The 18,365-nt window shown below is 36.8% G+C and overlaps 1 protein-coding gene and 2 long non-coding RNA genes across 6 annotated transcripts; 1 reads left to right on the top strand and 2 right to left on the bottom strand.

The window, feature by feature from the left end:
• Nucleotides 1-395: 395 nt before the first annotated feature.
• On the bottom strand, nucleotides 396-1,055 carry LOC113308172. Its single transcript, XR_003339550.1, has 2 exons — nucleotides 930-1,055; nucleotides 396-810 (listed from the first exon to the last, which is right to left on the bottom strand). It is a non-coding gene; the product is annotated as an uncharacterized LOC113308172 (long non-coding RNA).
• A 1,588-nt stretch (nucleotides 1,056-2,643) lies between these two features.
• On the bottom strand, nucleotides 2,644-4,477 carry LOC113313642. The gene is made up of 3 exons (XR_003341970.1): nucleotides 4,232-4,477; nucleotides 3,758-3,864; nucleotides 2,644-2,815 (listed from the first exon to the last, which is right to left on the bottom strand). It is a non-coding gene; the product is annotated as an uncharacterized LOC113313642 (long non-coding RNA).
• Nucleotides 4,478-14,057: 9,580 nt separating this feature from the next.
• LOC113312253 (protein AE7-like) lies at nucleotides 14,058-18,111 on the top strand. Of its 4 annotated transcripts, none has more exons than XM_026561014.1 (7): nucleotides 14,058-14,293; nucleotides 14,665-14,721; nucleotides 15,714-15,888; nucleotides 16,239-16,344; nucleotides 16,449-16,548; nucleotides 16,984-17,029; nucleotides 17,122-18,111. In XM_026561014.1, exons 3-7 carry the CDS (start codon nucleotides 15,759-15,761, stop codon nucleotides 17,220-17,222), a joined length of 483 nt encoding a protein of 160 aa, XP_026416799.1. In that variant the 5' UTR covers nucleotides 14,058-14,293; nucleotides 14,665-14,721; nucleotides 15,714-15,758; the 3' UTR covers nucleotides 17,223-18,111. The 4 variants fall into 4 exon arrangements, with proteins under 4 accessions (XP_026416799.1, XP_026416797.1, XP_026416798.1 ...); XM_026561012.1 differs by having other exon boundaries at nucleotides 14,665-14,771; XM_026561013.1 differs by having other exon boundaries at nucleotides 14,665-14,775.
• Nucleotides 18,112-18,365: the final 254 nt, after the last annotated feature.

Here is an 18,365-nt window from a genome sequence, read left to right as displayed (position 1 = left end):
AAAATTTGGACCAAAATCTTCAGCAGATACTAAGCACAGAATATTTGGACATGTGACTACGTAATAACCTTGGCGGTAATACATTACAAACGATCTTTAAAAGGAAACTGGCATATACACGCATAAATTGGAAGTCTTTGTGCTGTTTTTATTATTATTGGTGACCCGTGATCGATCTCTATTGTACTATTAAGATTGAAGACTAATCATATTTCCTAAATTAATGTATAGTGTATGCCAAGGATTCAGACGCAAGCATCCCTACTTCTGAACCCGTAAACTTGACATCGCTCAACCTACTTGCTCTCGGGGATAAGCTTCGTTTGTATGTACACAAAGCTCTTAGTTCGGTTTCTTGGCCATACGTGTACAATCTTAAAGCATCATCATACTGGACGGAGAATACTGGATATATATAAAAAGATAGGATTCGAAACAGAGGTAGCATATACATATATACGTATAATGTGCTTTTGACTATCGTATCAAGCTAAATGAATCCTTCAGAGATTATTATCGCATTGCTTTAGAGCTGAAATTTCATTTCAGGTAATGATTAGACCTATGTTCGGTGCATTGTACTTCTTTTGTCGGCAAGGTACAATGCTACTCTGGTTTCTTCCTACTGTTAAACTGAAAGAGCAGCTAGCACTTCAACAGATACTATATTATCATTTAGAAGGACTATTACCAATCCTTCGCTATAAATATATTAGGCTGCCGCTGTAGTAAATTTGAGCCGACATCACTGTAGTACAGCCGCAACATCATCGGATGCCAAGGAAGCTGGAAATGGAACTCGAATATTGTCTGAAGAAGAGGGTGGAAGCTGTAATTATTGCAGTGAGGAAAACTCGATGTGATGCCCAACAGGGCGCTGAATTGGACCCAGATGCATACATTGTTACAGCAGATGGTGAAATCCTTACCTGGAGTCCAGCCACCTTGGTTCCTCCATCTCAAAATTATTTCCTCATCAAGGAAATCCTTTGGCTACAGACTCTTGCTTTGTTTCGCTATTCTAGGCAGAACCAGATTCTAATGTTAACTGAAACATCTTGAATTTTGCTGATGATCTCAGCATTTAAAACACTCATCATATATCCAGAATGGTTATAACATTTCCAGAGTAATAATGGTGGCACGTTTTGTGCCCACGGAACACACCATATCCATATCTACCATGCTGGAGTAGTAAACTAGCATTAAGAACCGTCTAATTACATGTCTAAAGAACCTGTGCAGACAAGAATAATTTTTCTGACAAACTTCAACTGTTCGAAATTCCATATATCATAGACGTTTTCTTTCCAATTCATTCGTAAGTAGGAGCCAAACACTGATCAATCATCTGTCCCAAGCCAGGGTTTTCCAATGCTGCTGCCACCCGTTCTTTATCATTCAATTGTTTGTTTACTGCAATTAATCAAATACAAAATGATGTTGAATAATGACGTCAGATACTCTACTCAACAATCAGGAACAAACGAAGTGTAAGCAACGAATACCTGCAGCTTCATTTGCATGAGTCCCTGGTGCCACCCTAACATCCACCTAAAGGATTTGAAGAGAACCAGGGGATCAGTAAAGGTGGCTTTCAAACTAAGACTTGCTAAATTGAGCGTGTCACACAAACTCCATTTATAAATAAGATGTTTAACAAGTGAAGAAGATGGAACACGAAACATATCTTACAGTACCCAAACTCCACTTGTACATATGTATAAGACAGCATAGGAAATTACTGAATAGATAATGAATGACAAGACATATTCAAGATACATTTAGATAAGGAAAGAATGGAATAACCCATGCATGTTCAACAATTGACATAATCTTTCACAAGCTCTATAAAGATCAATAATGGTGGAAGCAATGAAGCATGTCATCAATGGATATGCTGAACCAACTGAGCAAGTATTGACAATATTCCAAAGGTAAGATCGTGTTAATCGAAGATCACAATTATAAGGTTTTGTGTCCCACCTTGTAACGAGAAGGTAGACTGCGCATAAGTTTTACACGTAAGCAAAGTCCAATAGTTGAAACCATAGGGCAACCTTCTTGTGAGGAGTAAATGTGACCCTGCATCAGAATGACATAATAAGAATAATGATGTTTCAACTGTAACTTCAACAAGGAATGCTTCAAAGAGCTCTAGGTTAACAGTATAAGAATCGTGCATTCACCTGACATGGCTATGACTATCATTATTTCAACAGAATCCTCCGTGACAACTTTCAGTTCTTCCAAGGAATAAGGATACTCTGGATCTTTTATATCTCTGATATGATGTAAGACTGTCAAGGAAATAAATAAAACCTCTACATTGTACACAAAAAAGAAAAGAAAAAGAAAAAATGGTGCCCAAATACACTTGAAAACCCAAATTTCTCGTGTACTTTTTTACTGGCAAATGTAAGTTGAAATATGGAAGTTGAATGGACAATCATTTATCTAGTGTTTGACTCTAATATATTAACTAGCTCACTTGAAAGATTCTGATGATATAATAAAGTGAATTGGCACCTAACGAAGGCGTTTTTTCTGCAGCATAACTAACATTAAGCTTTCCATTTACTACACAAAGTAAAACAGAACAAGATTTCATCATGCTAAACTATCGAAACTTAAGGATATCAAAAACTTCTAGTTGATCGATAGGGTCAATAGAGTGTTCATCAACATCAGCAGGCACTACCAAGTAACGTCTGCAGCGTTCCTTTCTTTCATAAACAACAGGGTTTGTGTTATATAATTCCTGAACCATTTTTAAAGTAAAATGTGGAAACCAAAGGGTCTACTGCCGATGTACCTGAAAAACAAATATTGGTAAACTGAAATCATTTTATTGACGTTCACAGCAATTATCAATGCGAAAATCTATAAATATAAATAGACCCCATGCAACATGCAGAACATTTTATAGAAGAGAATTCATCCAAAAGTCTAATGAACTAGTTGGAAACTCAGGTGTTATGACAAAACTGAAAACTTATATAGGAATCACCCAAAAATATCGAAATTGAAATTATGAATAGTGGTAGAAGTTGAGTGATAGATAAATGGGTAAATGATGGAATGCAAGGTACAGTTTTGTTCTATCGTTTTGTTTTGGATAAATATCTAAAATAGAATTTCGTACTAAAAGCATAAAATCCACATTTAAGGTTACGGTTTGTCAATCAAATAGGGTTTCGAATATGAATCATCATACCCAGAAACTAAATATATTAATCCATATGATACATGATGAACTTTCTTTTACACACATTTCAGATATTGTACACGCCGTTTCTCTAATACCTGAACCATGAATTGATAAAACAAGTCAATTGATAAAACCCTAGAAAAATGAACACTCACAGTCTCCATCAAGGCTCAAGCTATATGTTATTGACATTTATGATAAGAAAACCTTGATAGAGAGAGAGGTATACCTGTTCGAAACTAGGGGTGCACATGGTATGGTATTTAACTAAACCAGAACCAAACCGAGGGGAACGGTTTCTATGTTTAGAAAACCATGTTCAAAATCGATTTGGAGCAAAACCACGAAACCCTTGGTTCCCCAGAACGATAATAAATATAATACAATTACAAATCAAAAGTGACAAACCTCAAAACTAAATGAAAGTTCCCAGATTGATGCAATATTCCATTACATGTCTAGATAGCACCACTGAATTGGTAATTACTTTCAACACCAATACAAGTATACCAAAGTTAAAGAAAAAACATCAGTACACGTACATACATTGAAATCCTTTTGTGGCACAAAACTGCTCCACCCATATTCTTATTTACCTCAACTATACATATCAGTCCATCCAAATCAGTAAAGTATGACCTCTATAAATAGCACTGGAACAAAGAAATATATTAAATTTAGAGAGGTTATTAATTTAACGAGTTAAAATTTAGCTCAGACAAGCCTAATTGGGATCACAGAATTCTATTATTTTAGAGGGGTGATTAATTTAACTTTTTTTTTTTTGAGAAGTTATACTGGACAACTATAAGTGAAAATCAACACAATATATCAGAACAAATTATCAAAACTAACCTACACCTATTCATAATACTATCTAAATCAACCTAATTAATCCTAATTTCGAGAAAAAAAAACATATGTTTTCAATTTTATGAAACCCTAACTTTCAAATTTATAAAATTGAACACATATCATCAAAATTAAAGAAGAAAAGGAAGATAACATGATCTGACATACCTTTAAGTCGTGATTTTGATCAAAATTTGATAGGATCTGACACCAAAACTATATAATCGTAATAATAAATATGAGTGTTTGATTTCTTCTTCTCTGGGACTGACAATAGTGGTGTGGTTCGTTTTCCTTCCTGTTGCTTCTTAAAGAAGAGGGTGGTGGCGGAGCTAAGCTCGTGGAGGGAAGGAAGAAGAGGAGAAGCCGCTCAGCAGTAGTTTTCTGGGGTTAGTTATTCGAAGATTTGTAGAGATCATGATTTATAAAGGGTACCACGTTTTCTAGCCGTCGGATGATACCTCTCCTCCATGTTTGTTTATTTGCTTACTCAATGAGTGGATCTGACTCGCACAAATGAGTCAGATATTATACCGTTTGTGTGTTCATTTAAGTTAGATCTGACTCGTTATTTGATCAGTGACCACTGCACGCTGATTAAAGTTGCTTAGCGAAATCATCTAATCCAGTAAGGGCTAGAAGGAAGTGCAGATCAGGTTTTGGCAGGCTCACTGATCAAATCTTAAAATAATACACCAGACTCAACTATCATGGTCATCGCAATCTTATTGGATAATCGTGATACTTCCCAAAAATCGAAATTCTTGATCAATGGAGGAACAATATCACCGTTTTTATTCAATAAGATACCAAAGTGGATGATTGACTCATTTCATACTAGAAATAATTGCAGGACAGACTTTGATAACACCGATTCCTATTTCTCAATGATATCCCACGATCGAGATAATTGGCTGAATCCCGTGAAACCATTTCATAAAAGTTCATTGATCTCTTCTTTTTATAAAGCAAATCGACTTCGATTCTTGAATAATCCACATAACTTCTGGTTCGATTGTAACAAAAGATTCCCTTTTTATGTGGAAAAGGCCCGTATCAATAATTATGATCTTACGTATGGACAATTCCTCAATATCTTGTTCATTCGCAACAACATATTTTCTTTGTGCGTCGGTCCAAAAAAACATGTTTTTTTGGAGAGAGATACTATTTCATCAATCGAGTCACAGGTGTCTAACATATTCATACCTAACTATTTTCCACAAAGTGGTGACGAAAGGTATAACTTGTACAAATCTTTCCATTTTCCAATTCGATTCGATCCATTCGTTCGTAGAGCTATTTACTCGATCCCAGACATTTCTGGAACACCTCTAACAGAGGGACAAATAGTCAATTTTGAAAGAACTTATTGTCAACCTCTTTCAGATATGAATCTCTCTGATTCAGAAGGGAAGAACTTGCATCAGTATCTCAATTTCAATTCAAACATGGGTTTGATTCACACTCCATGTTCTGATAAATATTTACCATCCGAAAAGAGGAAAAAACGGAGTCTTTGTCTAAAGAAATGCGTTGAGAAATGGCAGATGTATGGAACCCTTCAACGAGATAGTGCTTTTTCAAATCTCTCAAAATGTAATCTGTTACAAACATATATGCCATGGTTCCTTACTTCGGCAGGGTGCAAATATCTAAATTTCACCCTTTTAGATACTTTTTCAGACCTATTGCCGATACTAAGTAGAAGTCAAAAATTTGTATCCGTTTTTCATGATATTATGCATGGATCAGATACATCATGGCCAATTCCTCAGAAAAAATTGTGGGCAATTCTTCCACAATGGAATCCGATAAGTAAGATTTCGAGTAAGTGTTTACATAATCTTCTTCTGTCCGAAGAAATGATTCATCGAAATAATGAGTCACCCGTTCCATTGATATGGATACATCTGAGATCACCAAATGCTCGGGAGTTCCTCTATTCAATCCTTTTGCTTCTTCTTGTTGCTGGATATCTCGTTCATACACATCTTCTCTTTGTTTCCCGGGCCTCTAGTGAGTTACAGACAGAGTTCAAAAAGATCAAATCTTTGATGATTCCATCATACATGATTGAGTTGCGAAAACTTCTGGATAGGTATCCTACATCTGAACTGGACTCTTTCTGGTTAAAGAATCTCTTTCTAGTTGCTCTGGAACAATTAGGAGATTCTCTAGAAGAAATACGGGGTTCTGCTTCTGGTGGCAACATGCTATTGGGTGGTGGTCCCACTTATGGGGTCAAATCAATACTTTTGAAGAAGAAATATTTGAATATTAATCTCATCGATATCATAAGTATCATACCAAATCCCATCAATCGAATCACTTTTTCGAGAAATACGAGATATCTAAGTCGTACAAGTAAAGAGATCTATTCATTTATAAGAAAAAAAAACGTGAACGTTAATTGGATTGATGATAAAATAGAATCCTGGGTCGCGAACAGTGATTCGATTGATGATGAAGAAAGAGAATTCTTGGTTCAGTTCTCCACCTTAACGACAAAAAAAAAAGGATTGATCAAATTCTATTGAGTCTGACTCATAGTGATCATTTATCAAAGAATGACTCTGGTTATCAAATGGTTGAACAACCGGGATCAATTTACTTACGATACTTAGTTGACATTCATAAAAAAAATCTAATGAATTATGAGTTGAATAGATCATGTTTAGCAGAAAGACGGATATTCCTTGCTCATTATCAGACAATCACTTATTCACAAACCTCGTGTGGGGCTAATAGTTTTCATTTCCCATCTCATGGAAAACCCTTTTCTCTCCACTTAGCCCTATCCCCGTCTAGGGGTATTTTAGTGATAGGTTCTATAGGAACTGGACGATCCTATTTGGTCAAATACCTAGCGACAAACTCTTATGTTCCTTTCATTACGGTATTTCCGAACAAATTCCTGGATGACAAGCCTAAAGGTTATCTTATTGATGATATTGATGGTAGTGACAATATCGAGATTGATGCTAGTGACGATATCGATGATGACCTTGGTACAGAGCTGCTAACTATGACGAATGCGCTAACTATGTATATGACGCCGAAAAAAGACCGATTTGATATCACCCTTCAATTCGAATTAGCAAAAGCAATGTCTCCTTGCATAATATGGATTCCAAACATTCATGATCTGTATGTGAATGAGTCGAATTACTTATCCCTCGGTCTATTAGTGAACTATCTCTCCAGGGATTGTAAAAGATGTTCCATTAGAAATATCCTTGTTATTGCTTCGACTCATATTCCCCAAAAAGTGGATCCCGCTCTAATAGCTCCGAATAAATTAAATACATGCATTAAGATACGGAGGCTTCTTATTCCACAACAACAAAAGCACTTTTTCACTCTTTCATATACTAGGGGATTTCACTTGGAAAATAAAATGTTCCATACTAATGGATTCGGGGCCATAACCATGGGCTCCAATGCACGAGATCTTGTAGCACTTACCAATGAGGCCCTATCCATTAGTATTACACAGAAGAAATCCATTCTAGACACTAATACAATTAGATATGCTCTTCATAGACAAACTTGGGATTTGCGATCCCAGGTAAGATCGGTTCAGGATCATGGGATCCTTTTCTATCAGATAGGAAGGGTTGTGGCACAAAATATACTTCTAAGTAATTTCCCCTTAGATCCTATATCTATCTATATGAAGAAGAAATCATGTAAGGAAGGGGATTCTTTTTTGTACAAATGGTACTTCGAGCTTGGAACAAGCATGAAGAAATTAACGATACTTCTTTATCTTTTGAGTTGTTCTGCCGGATCGGACGCTCAAGATCTTTGGTCTCTACCCGGACCCGATGAAAAACATTGGATCACTTCTTATGGATTCGTTGAGAATGATTCTGATCTAGTTCATGGCCTATTAGAAGTAGAAGGCGCTCTGGTGGGATCCTCACGGACAGAAAAAGATTGCAGTCAGTTTGATAATGATCGAGTGACATTGCTTCTTCGGTCCGAACCAATAAATCTCTTAGATATGATGCAAAATGGATCTTGTTCTTTTGTTGATCAGAGATTTCTATATGAAAAAAACGAGTCGGAGTTTGAAGAAGGAGTCATCGACCCGCAACAGATAGAGGAGGATTTATTCAATCACATAGTTTGGGCTCCTAGAATATGGCGCCCTTGTGGCAATCTATTTGATTGTATCGAAAGGTCCAATGAATAGGGATTTCCCTATTGGGCCAGGTCATTTCGGGGCAAGCGTATCATTTATCATAAAGAGGATGAGCTTCAAGAGAATGATTCGGAGTTCTTGCAGAGTGGAACCATGCAGTACCTCCAAAGAACAAGGTTTTTTTCGAATAAGCCAATACATTTGGGACCCTGCAGATCCATTCTTTTTCCTATTCAAAGATCAGCCCTTTGTCTCTGTGTTTTCACGTCGAAAATTCTTTGCAGATCAAGAGATGTCAAATGGGCTTCTTACTTCCAAAATAAAGCCTCCTACATCTATATATAAACGCTGGTTCATCAAGAATACGCAAGAAAAGCACTTCGAATTGTTGATTCATCGCCAGAGATGGCTTAGAACCAATAGTTTATTCTCTAATGGATCTTTCCGTTCTAATACTCCATCCGAGAGTTATCAGTATTTATCAAATCTGTTCCTATCTAATGGAACGCTATTGGATCAAATGACAAAGAAATTGTTGAGAAAGAGGTGGCTTTTCCCGGATGAAATGAAACATTTGATTCATGTAAGAGGAGAAAAATTTCCCATTCCTTAGCCGGAAAGATATGTGGTCATGAAAGAGGGATTAAGTGGAACAGAATTGACCGGGTGGTGGAGTCATGGAAAGACTTGTTTCTTCCATATTTTTGACCTTAGCTACATGGAACAATATGCTACTGCTGAAAGATAAAAGAATTGAAATCTTAGATCAAAACACTATGTATGAATGATATGAACTGCCTAAACAAGAATTGTTGAACGGCGAACAACCAGAGCCTATTACTCACTACATCAAAAAATTTCCATTAATTAAACATGTAAATCCATTAATTAAACATGTAAATCCATTGGAAAATAAAAAATACGCATGTCCGATGAAATGGTTCTTGCTATCTGCTCCAATAATGAATCATTTCATTGGTTTAACTGAATAACTAACTAAAATAGATAGACCTTTCTCTTCGTCTCAAGTCGATGGATCTTCTCAATTGGAAGATACTTTATATGGCTAATACACATTCCAGTTGACCGAGCCTAATTCTAATTGTTTTGTTCCGAAGAAAAGATATCCATGGGGCCGGTTCGTCCTATTCAGATATTCACACGACCAAGAGGTACTGGATTTTCTTGCCCTGAAAGGGGAAGGAAGGCTGGAATGCCAACAGACGTCTATTATCGAATTCACCTGACCTGATAGTACCCATTTTGGGAACGTCCAGTGCCAAAATAACTGAATAGGTAAGTCGCCAATCCCTAAAACGGGCTATGTAATGTACTTTATCTGCTGGGTTACGGGCGGGCATTTTCTCAGAGGTTTCTATTGTATCAATTTACCCCTGTGTGATTCCTGTTGAAGCATATACTCGGGGGGTGGTGCAGGGCGGACGATTTCAAAGTGGACTCCCCATTCATTAGATAGAGAAGATCTCCAAAATTTAGTGATCCACTGCCGAACTTATTCCAATTCCAACAGCTCGGACTCGGATCGTAGGGATCGCCGGACTACTTCGTATCAACAGATACTCGGTCTATCAATATCGATTCCATACGAGATCTCTTATTGAATTGCTCATTGAATGAGCATTCTCAATATTATGCCTTGAAGAGGACTCGAACCTCCACGCTCTTCAGCACGAGATTTTGAGTCTCGTGTGTCTACCATTTCACCATCAAGGCATCTTGAAAGTGAATCGTATTCCATGAATATGATATCTATCTAGTGTGATGTATGGGAATATATGACAAGGGTGGAGTGTTGGAGTATTTCTATCGATCGGTCATGTCATATAGGCCCGAGTCGGACATCCAATTGCTTCGATTTGAATTATCCGGAGGATACCTTAGATATATCAAAAAGATGTACAATCAAACCCACTTCTCGATTCAATAGAAGCCCAAAGAAGTCAATATGGTACCCAAATAACGAGAAATATGTAAAAAGCAGGTCCGATTACGCCTATTCTTAATCCTAAATGGAATGTAACGACGCAGGGATCCATATGTAAACATAGTATCTATTTACATACGCTCGAATGCCCCCTTCTCATAATGAGAATGTACATAACCCTATTCCGGTCTGGTCCGGTATGGAATGAACTTATAATCATGGAATCAACTCCATCATCAGATTATAAGTTCATAACCCCAGCCCATTCCCATTTTGGGCGGAAGAGGTCTACTAATTCTTTGATTCCAGTTAGTAAGAGGGATCTTGAACTAAGAATTAGACCCTAAAAGCTAAAAAATGGTATCCTGAGCAATTGCAATAATTGGGTTCATTGATATTCCTGGTATAGTAGATGCTATCACACATACAATCATACTCAATTCGATGGAATTGTTTGATCTGAAAGGAGATCTTCTATAATTTCGCACGTGAGGGGTTATTTCTTGGTTTCGTCCAGTCATTAATAACTTGATTATTTTTAGATAATAGTAGATAGAAACAACGCTCGTAAGAAGTCCTATTGAAACCAAGAAATATAGGCCTGCCTGCCATCCACACCAGAATAGATGGAGTTTTCCGAAAAAACCTGCTAGTGGAGGAATACCTCCTAGGGATAAGAGACATAGGGCTAAAAAGAGGGCCAAAAAAGGATCTTTCGGTTGAAGTAGATTCTTCTTTTTGATCAATCAAAACCCCTTCCCAAACTGTACAAGCTTCTTCCAAAGCATACGGATTTCTGGATGTATATAATGATATCTAGACAAATGGATCTTATATGAATCGTATGATGAAGTACCACATGAGTGGATATATAGGAATCCAAATCTGCCGAATCACTCATGTTATGATATTCTACATCCTAGGTCTCCCCGTTCCATCATCTGGCTTATGTTATTCATGTAGCATTCAGACCGAATGACTCTATGAAATTACGTCGATACTTCCACATATTACGGGTAACGTAGGAGACATCTATATTTTTCCCCGGGGGTAGAATTACCACTGCTTAGATTTTAATTCGCCTCTGACCATCAAATGAAATGTGAATAACCTGTCCTCCTCTCTTTGAAACAAGGGGCGCTTCCGGTTCTGTCGGTGCTTCAAATTATTTTATCTTCTCCATATTACCATATCTCTAGAGTCAATAATTTTATATGAGGAACTACTGAACTCAATCACTTGCTGTCGTTACTCTTCAGTTTTCTGTTGAGGTCTATCCCGTAGAGGTACTCAAATTGGATCAGTGATTGATTTCTAGGTTTCGTCGTAAACCTAATTGGTTACTTCCAATTACGTAAATCAATGGTTCAAACCGCACCCAAAGGTAGGGCATTTCCCATTGAGATAGGAACTTCTGTACCAGAAACAATGGTATCTCCAATTATAGCCCCTCTGGGATGTAAAATATATCTCTTCTCACCATCCCCATAGTGTATGAGACAAATGTATGCATTTCGGTTGGGGTCGTATTCTATGGTTACGATTCTACCAGATATGTCTTTTTCAGTTCGTCGAATATCTATTTTACGGTATAGACGCTTATGACATCCCCCTCTATGCCTTGCGGTAATGAAGCCTCTGGCATTACGACCTTTACCACAATGACGCTGCTGTCCAGAGATCAAATTATTTCGTGAATTGGATTTCACTTGACTGTCTACGGCCCCATTGCGTGTGCTCGGAGTAGAAGTTTTGTATAAATGTATCGCCGTGTTATTAATTTTTTTTTTTTAAGTTCTTTTCTTTCTAAGAGGTGGAATAGAATAACCCGGTTGAAGCGTAATGATCATACGTTTGTAATGCATTGTATGTCCCATAGGTCCTATTCTTCTACCCTTTCCCGGGAGTCGATGACTATTCATAGCTATTACCTTGACACCAAAGAAGAGTTCGACCCAATGCTTTATTTCTGTCCTAGTTGATCCTGATTCGACATTAGAAGTATATTGATTGTTCCGCAATAACCGAATACTTTTGTATGTAAATACTGCATATTTGATTCCATCCATAAATCCATTTTCTTCCCTATGAGTTCCAGTATTGATGAGAATTCTAGTTCTTACTGTTCATATGTTATGGTATGAATATACCATACCAATTCGTTATGTATGGATGATGAGATTCCATTGATACAGAGCCAATTCCAATAGACTTATTGAACGTTCCCATTGGCGTGCATCCAACAGGAATTGAACCTACGAATTTGCCAATTATGAGTTGGGCGCTTTAACCATTCAACCATGGATGCTTAACAGGGATCATCGTACATCGTGAATAACCAAATTCCAATTGAAATGAAATCTTTAGGAGGAATCAATGAAACAGGAATCAATGAAACGACATCAATTCAAATAGATCAAGAATTCTCACTATTTCTTAGATCCATGGACCAAATTCGATTCAGTGGGATCTTTCACTCACATTTTTTTCCACCAAGAACGTTTTATGAAACTCTTTGACCCCCGAATTTGGAGTATCCTCCTTTCACGCGATTCACAGGGTTCAACAAGCAACCGATATTTCACGATCAAAGGTGTTGTACTGCTTGTAGTAGCGGTCCTTATATATCGTATTAACAATCGAAATATGGTCGAAAGAAAAAATCTCTATTTGATGGGGCTTCTTCCTATACCTATGAATTCCATTGGACCCAGAAATGATACATCGGAAGAATCTTTTTGGTCTTCCAATATTAATAGGTTGATTGTTTCGCTCCTCTATCTTCCAAAAGGGAAAAAGATCTCTGAGAGTTGTTTCATGGATCCGAAAGAGAGTACTTGGGTTCTCCCAATAACGAAAAAGTGTATAATGCCTGACTCTAACTGGGGTTCGCGGTGGTGGAGGAACCGGATCGGAAAAAGGTGGAATTCTAGTTGTAAGATATCTAAGGAAACCGTAGCTGGAATTGAGATCTCATTTAAAGAGAAAAATATCAAATATCTGGAGTTTCCTTTTGTATCCTATACGGATGATTCGATCCGCAAGGACCATGATTGGGAATTGTTTGATCGTCTTTCTCTGAGAAAGAAGCGAAACATAATCAACTTGAATTCAGGACAGCTATTCGAAATCTTAGTGAAACACTGGATTTGTTATCTCATGTCTGCTTTTCGTGAAAAAAGACCAATTAAAGTGGAGGGTTTCTGCAAACAACAAGGAGCTGAGTCAACTATTCAATCAAGTGAGATTGAACATGTTTCCCATCTCTTCTCGAGAAACAAGTGGGGTATTTCTTTGCAAAATTGTGCCCAATTTCATATGTGGCAATTCCGCCAAGATATCTTCATTAGTTGGGGAAAGAATCTGCACGAGTCGGATTTTTTGAGGAACGTATCGAGAAAGAGTTGGATTTGGTTAGACAATGTGTGGTTGGTAAGCAAGGATCGGTTTTTTAGCAAGGTACGGAATGTATCGTCAAATATTCGTTCAAGTAACGAATTCTACCCAATTGAAAGGATCTTCTGATCAATCCAGAGACCCTTTCGATTCGATTAGTAATGAGGATTCGGAATAACACACATTGCGATGACCATGATAGTTGAGTCTGGTGAATTATTTTAAGATTTGATCAGTGAGCCTGCCAAAACCTGATCTGCACTTCCTTCTAGCCCTTACTGGATTAGATGATTTCGCTAAGCAACTTTAATCAGCGTGCAGTGGTCACTCATCAAATAACGAGTCAGATCTAACTTAAATGAACACACAAACGGTATAATATCTGACTCATTTGTGCGAGTCAGATCCACTCATTGAGTAAGCAAATAAACAAACATGGAGGAGAGGTATCATCCGACGGCTAGAAAACGTGGTACCCTTTATAAATCATGATCTCTACAAATCTTCGAATAACTAACCCCAGAAAACTACTGCTGAGCGGCTTCTCCTCTTCTTCCTTCCCTCCACGAGCTTAGCTCCGCCACCACCCTCTTCTTTAAGAAGCAACAGGAAGGAAAACGAACCACACCACTATTGTCAGTCCCAGAGAAGAAGAAATCAAACACCCATATTTATTATTACGATTATATAGTTTTGGTGTCAGATCCTATCAAATTTTGATCAAAATCACGACTTAAAGGTATGTCAGATCATGTTATCTTCCTTTTCTTCTTTAATTTTGATAATATGTGTTCAATTTTATAAATTTGAAAGTTAGGGTTTCATAAAATTGAAAACATATGGTTTTTTTTTCTCGAAATTAGGATTAATTAGGTTGATTTAGATAGTATTATGAATAGGTGTAGGTTAGTTTTGATAATTTGTTCTGATATATTGTGTTGATTTTCACTTATAGTTGTCCAGTATAACTTCTCAAAAAAAAAAAAAAAGTTAAATTAATCACCCCTCTAAAATAATAGAATTCTGTGATCCCAATTAGGCTTGTCTGAGATAAATTTTAACTCGTTAAATTAATAACCTCTCTAAATTTAATATATTTCTTTGTTCCAGTGCTATTTATAGAGGTCATACTTTACTGATTTGGATGGACTGATATGTATAGTTGAGGTAAATAAGAATATGGGTGGAGCAGTTTTGTGCCACAAAAGGATTTCAATGTATGTACGTGTACTGATGTTTTTTCTTTAACTTTGGTATACTTGTATTGGTGTTGAAAGTAATTACCAATTCAGTGGTGCTATCTAGACATGTAATGGAAAATTGCATCAATCTGGGAACTTTCATTTAGTTTTGCGGTTTGTCACTTTTGATTTGTAATTGTATTATATTTATTATCTTTCTGGGGAACCAAGGGTTTCGTGGTTTTGCTCCAAATTGATTTTGAACATGGTTTTCTAAACATAGAAACCGTTCCCCTCGGTTTGGTTCTGGTTTAGTTAAATACCATACCATGTGCACCCCTAGTTTCGAACAGGTATACCTCTCTCTCTATCAATGTTTTCTTATCATAAATGTCAATAACATATAGCTTGAGCCTTGATGGAGACTGTGAGTGTTCATTTTTCTAGGGTTTTACCAATTGACTTGTTTTATCAATTCATGGTTCAGGTATTAGAGAAACGGCGTGTACAATATCTGAAATGTGTGTAAAAGAAAGTTCATCATGTATCATATGGATTAATATATTTAGTTTCTGGGTATGATGATACATATTCGAAACCCTATTTGATTGACAAACCGTAACCTTAAATGTGGATTTTATGCTTTTAGTACGAAATTCTATTTTAGATTTTTATCCAAAACAAAACTATAGAACAAAACTGTACCTTGCATTCCATCATTTACCCATTTATCTATCACTCAACTTCTACCACTATTCATAATTTCAATTTCGATATTTTTGGGTGATTCCTATATAAGTTTTCAGTTTTGTCATAACACCTGAGTTTCCAACTAGTTCATTAGACTTTTGGATGAATTCTCTTCTATAAAATGTTCTGCATGTTGCATGGGGTCTATTTATATTAATAGATTTTCGCATTGATAATTGCTGTGAACGTCAATAAAATGATTTCAGTTTACCAATATTTGTTTTTCAGGTACATCGGCAGTAGACCCTTTGGTTTCCACATTTTACTTTAAAAATGGTTCAGGGATTATATAACACAAACCCTGTTGTTTATGAAAGAAAGGAACGCTGCAGACGTTACTTGGTAGTGCCTGCTGATGTTGATGAACACTCTATTGACCCTATCGATCAACTAGAAGTTTTTGATATCCTTAAGTTTCGATAGTTTAGCATGATGAAATCTTGTTCTGTTTTACTTTGTGTAGTAAATGAAAGCTTAATGTTAGTTATGCTGCAGAAAAAACGCCTTCGTTAGGTGCCAATTCACTTTATTATATCATCAGAATCTTTCAAGTGAGCTAGTTAATATATTAGAGTCAAACACTAGATAAATGATTGTCCATTCAACTTCCATATTTCAACTTACATTTGCCAGTAAAAAAGTACACGAGAAAAATTTGGGTTTTCAAGTGTATTTGGGCACCATTTATTTTCTTTTTCTTTTCTTTTTTTGTGTACAATGTAGAGGTTTTATTTATTTCCTTGACAGTCTTACATCATATCAGAGATATAAAAGATCCAGAGTATCCTTATTCCTTGGAAGAACTGAAAGTTGTCACGGAGGATTCTGTTGAAATAAATGATAGTCATAGCCATGTCAGGTGAATGCACGATTCTTATACTGTTAACCTAGAGCTCTTTGAAGCATTCCTTGTTGAAGTTACAGTTGAAACATCATTATTCTTATTATGTCATTCTGATGCAGGGTCACATTTACTCCTACAAAAGAAGGTTGCCCTATGGTTTCAACTATTGGACTTTGCTTACGTGTAAAACTTATGCGCAGTCTACCTTCTCGTTACAAGGTGGGACACAAAACCTTATAATTGTGATCTTCGATTAACACGATCTTACCTTTGGAATATTGTCAATATCTTGCTCAGTTGGTTCAGCATATCCATTGATGACATGCTTCATTGCTTCCACCATTATTGATCTTTATAGAGCTTGTGAAAGATTATGTCAATTGTTGAACATGCATGGGTTATTCCATTCTTTCCTTATCTAAATGTATCTTGAATATGTCTTGTCATTCATTATCTATTCAGTAATTTCCTATGCTGTCTTATACATATGTACAAGTGGAGTTTGGGTACTGTAAGATATGTTTCGTGTTCCATCTTCTTCACTTGTTAAACATCTTATTTATATAAATGGAGTTTGTGTGACACGCTCAATTTAGCAAGTCTTAGTTTGAAAGCCACCTTTACTGATCCCCTGGTTCTCTTCAAATCCTTTAGGTGGATGTTAGGGTGGCACCAGGGACTCATGCAAATGAAGCTGCAGGTATTCGTTGCTTACACTTCGTTTGTTCCTGATTGTTGAGTAGAGTATCTGACGTCATTATTCAACATCATTTTGTATTTGATTAATTGCAGTAAACAAACAATTGAATGATAAAGAACGGGTGGCAGCAGCATTGGAAAACCCTGGCTTGGGACAGATGATTGATCAGTGTTTGGCTCCTACTTACGAATGAATTGGAAAGAAAACGTCTATGATATATGGAATTTCGAACAGTTGAAGTTTGTCAGAAAAATTATTCTTGTCTGCACAGGTTCTTTAGACATGTAATTAGACGGTTCTTAATGCTAGTTTACTCCAGCATGGTAGATATATGGATATGGTGTGTTCCGTGGGCACAAAACGTGCCACCATTATTACTCTGGAAATGTTATAACCATTCTGGATACAGTATGATGAGTGTTTTAAATGCTGAGATCATCAGCAAATATTCAAGATGTTTCAGTTAACATTAGAATCTGGTTCTGCCTAGAATAGCGAAACAAAGCAAGAGTCTGTAGCCAAAGGATTTCCTTGATGAGGAAATAATTTTGAGATGGAGGAACCAAGGTGGCTGGACTCCAGGTAAGGATTTCACCATCTGCTGTAACAATGTATGCATCTGGGTCCAATTCAGCGCCCTGTTGGGCATCACATCGAGTTTTCCTCGCAATAATTACAGCTTCCACCCTCTTCTTCAGACAATATTCGAGTTCCATTTCCAGCTTCCTTGGCATCCGATGATGTTGCGGCTGTACTACAGTGATGTCGGCTCAAATTTACTACAGCGGCAGCCTAATATATTTATAGCGAAGGATTGGTAATAGTCCTTCTAAATGATAATATAGTATCTGTTGAAGTGCTAGCTGCTCTTTCAGTTTAACAGTAGGAAGAAACCAGAGTAGCATTGTACCTTGCCGACAAAAGAAGTACAATGCACCGAACATAGGTCTAATCATTACCTGAAATGAAATTTCAGCTCTAAAGCAATGCGATAATAATCTCTGAAGGATTCATTTAGCTTGATACGATAGTCAAAAGCACATTATACGTATATATGTATATGCTACCTCTGTTTCGAATCCTATCTTTTTATATATATCCAGTATTCTCCGTCCAGTATGATGATGCTTTAAGATTGTACACGTATGGCCAAGAAACCGAACTAAGAGCTTTGTGTACATACAAACGAAGCTTATCCCCGAGAGCAAGTAGGTTGAGCGATGTCAAGTTTACGGGTTCAGAAGTAGGGATGCTTGCGTCTGAATCCTTGGCATACACTATACATTAATTTAGGAAATATGATTAGTCTTCAATCTTAATAGTACAATAGAGATCG

Source organism: Papaver somniferum, chromosome 9 (assembly GCF_003573695.1).
Source record: "Papaver somniferum cultivar HN1 chromosome 9, ASM357369v1, whole genome shotgun sequence".
NCBI lineage: Eukaryota > Viridiplantae > Streptophyta > Magnoliopsida > Ranunculales > Papaveraceae > Papaver > Papaver somniferum.
Note: the sequence above shows the minus strand (reverse complement) of the source record. Positions and strands in the feature narration are given on the sequence as shown.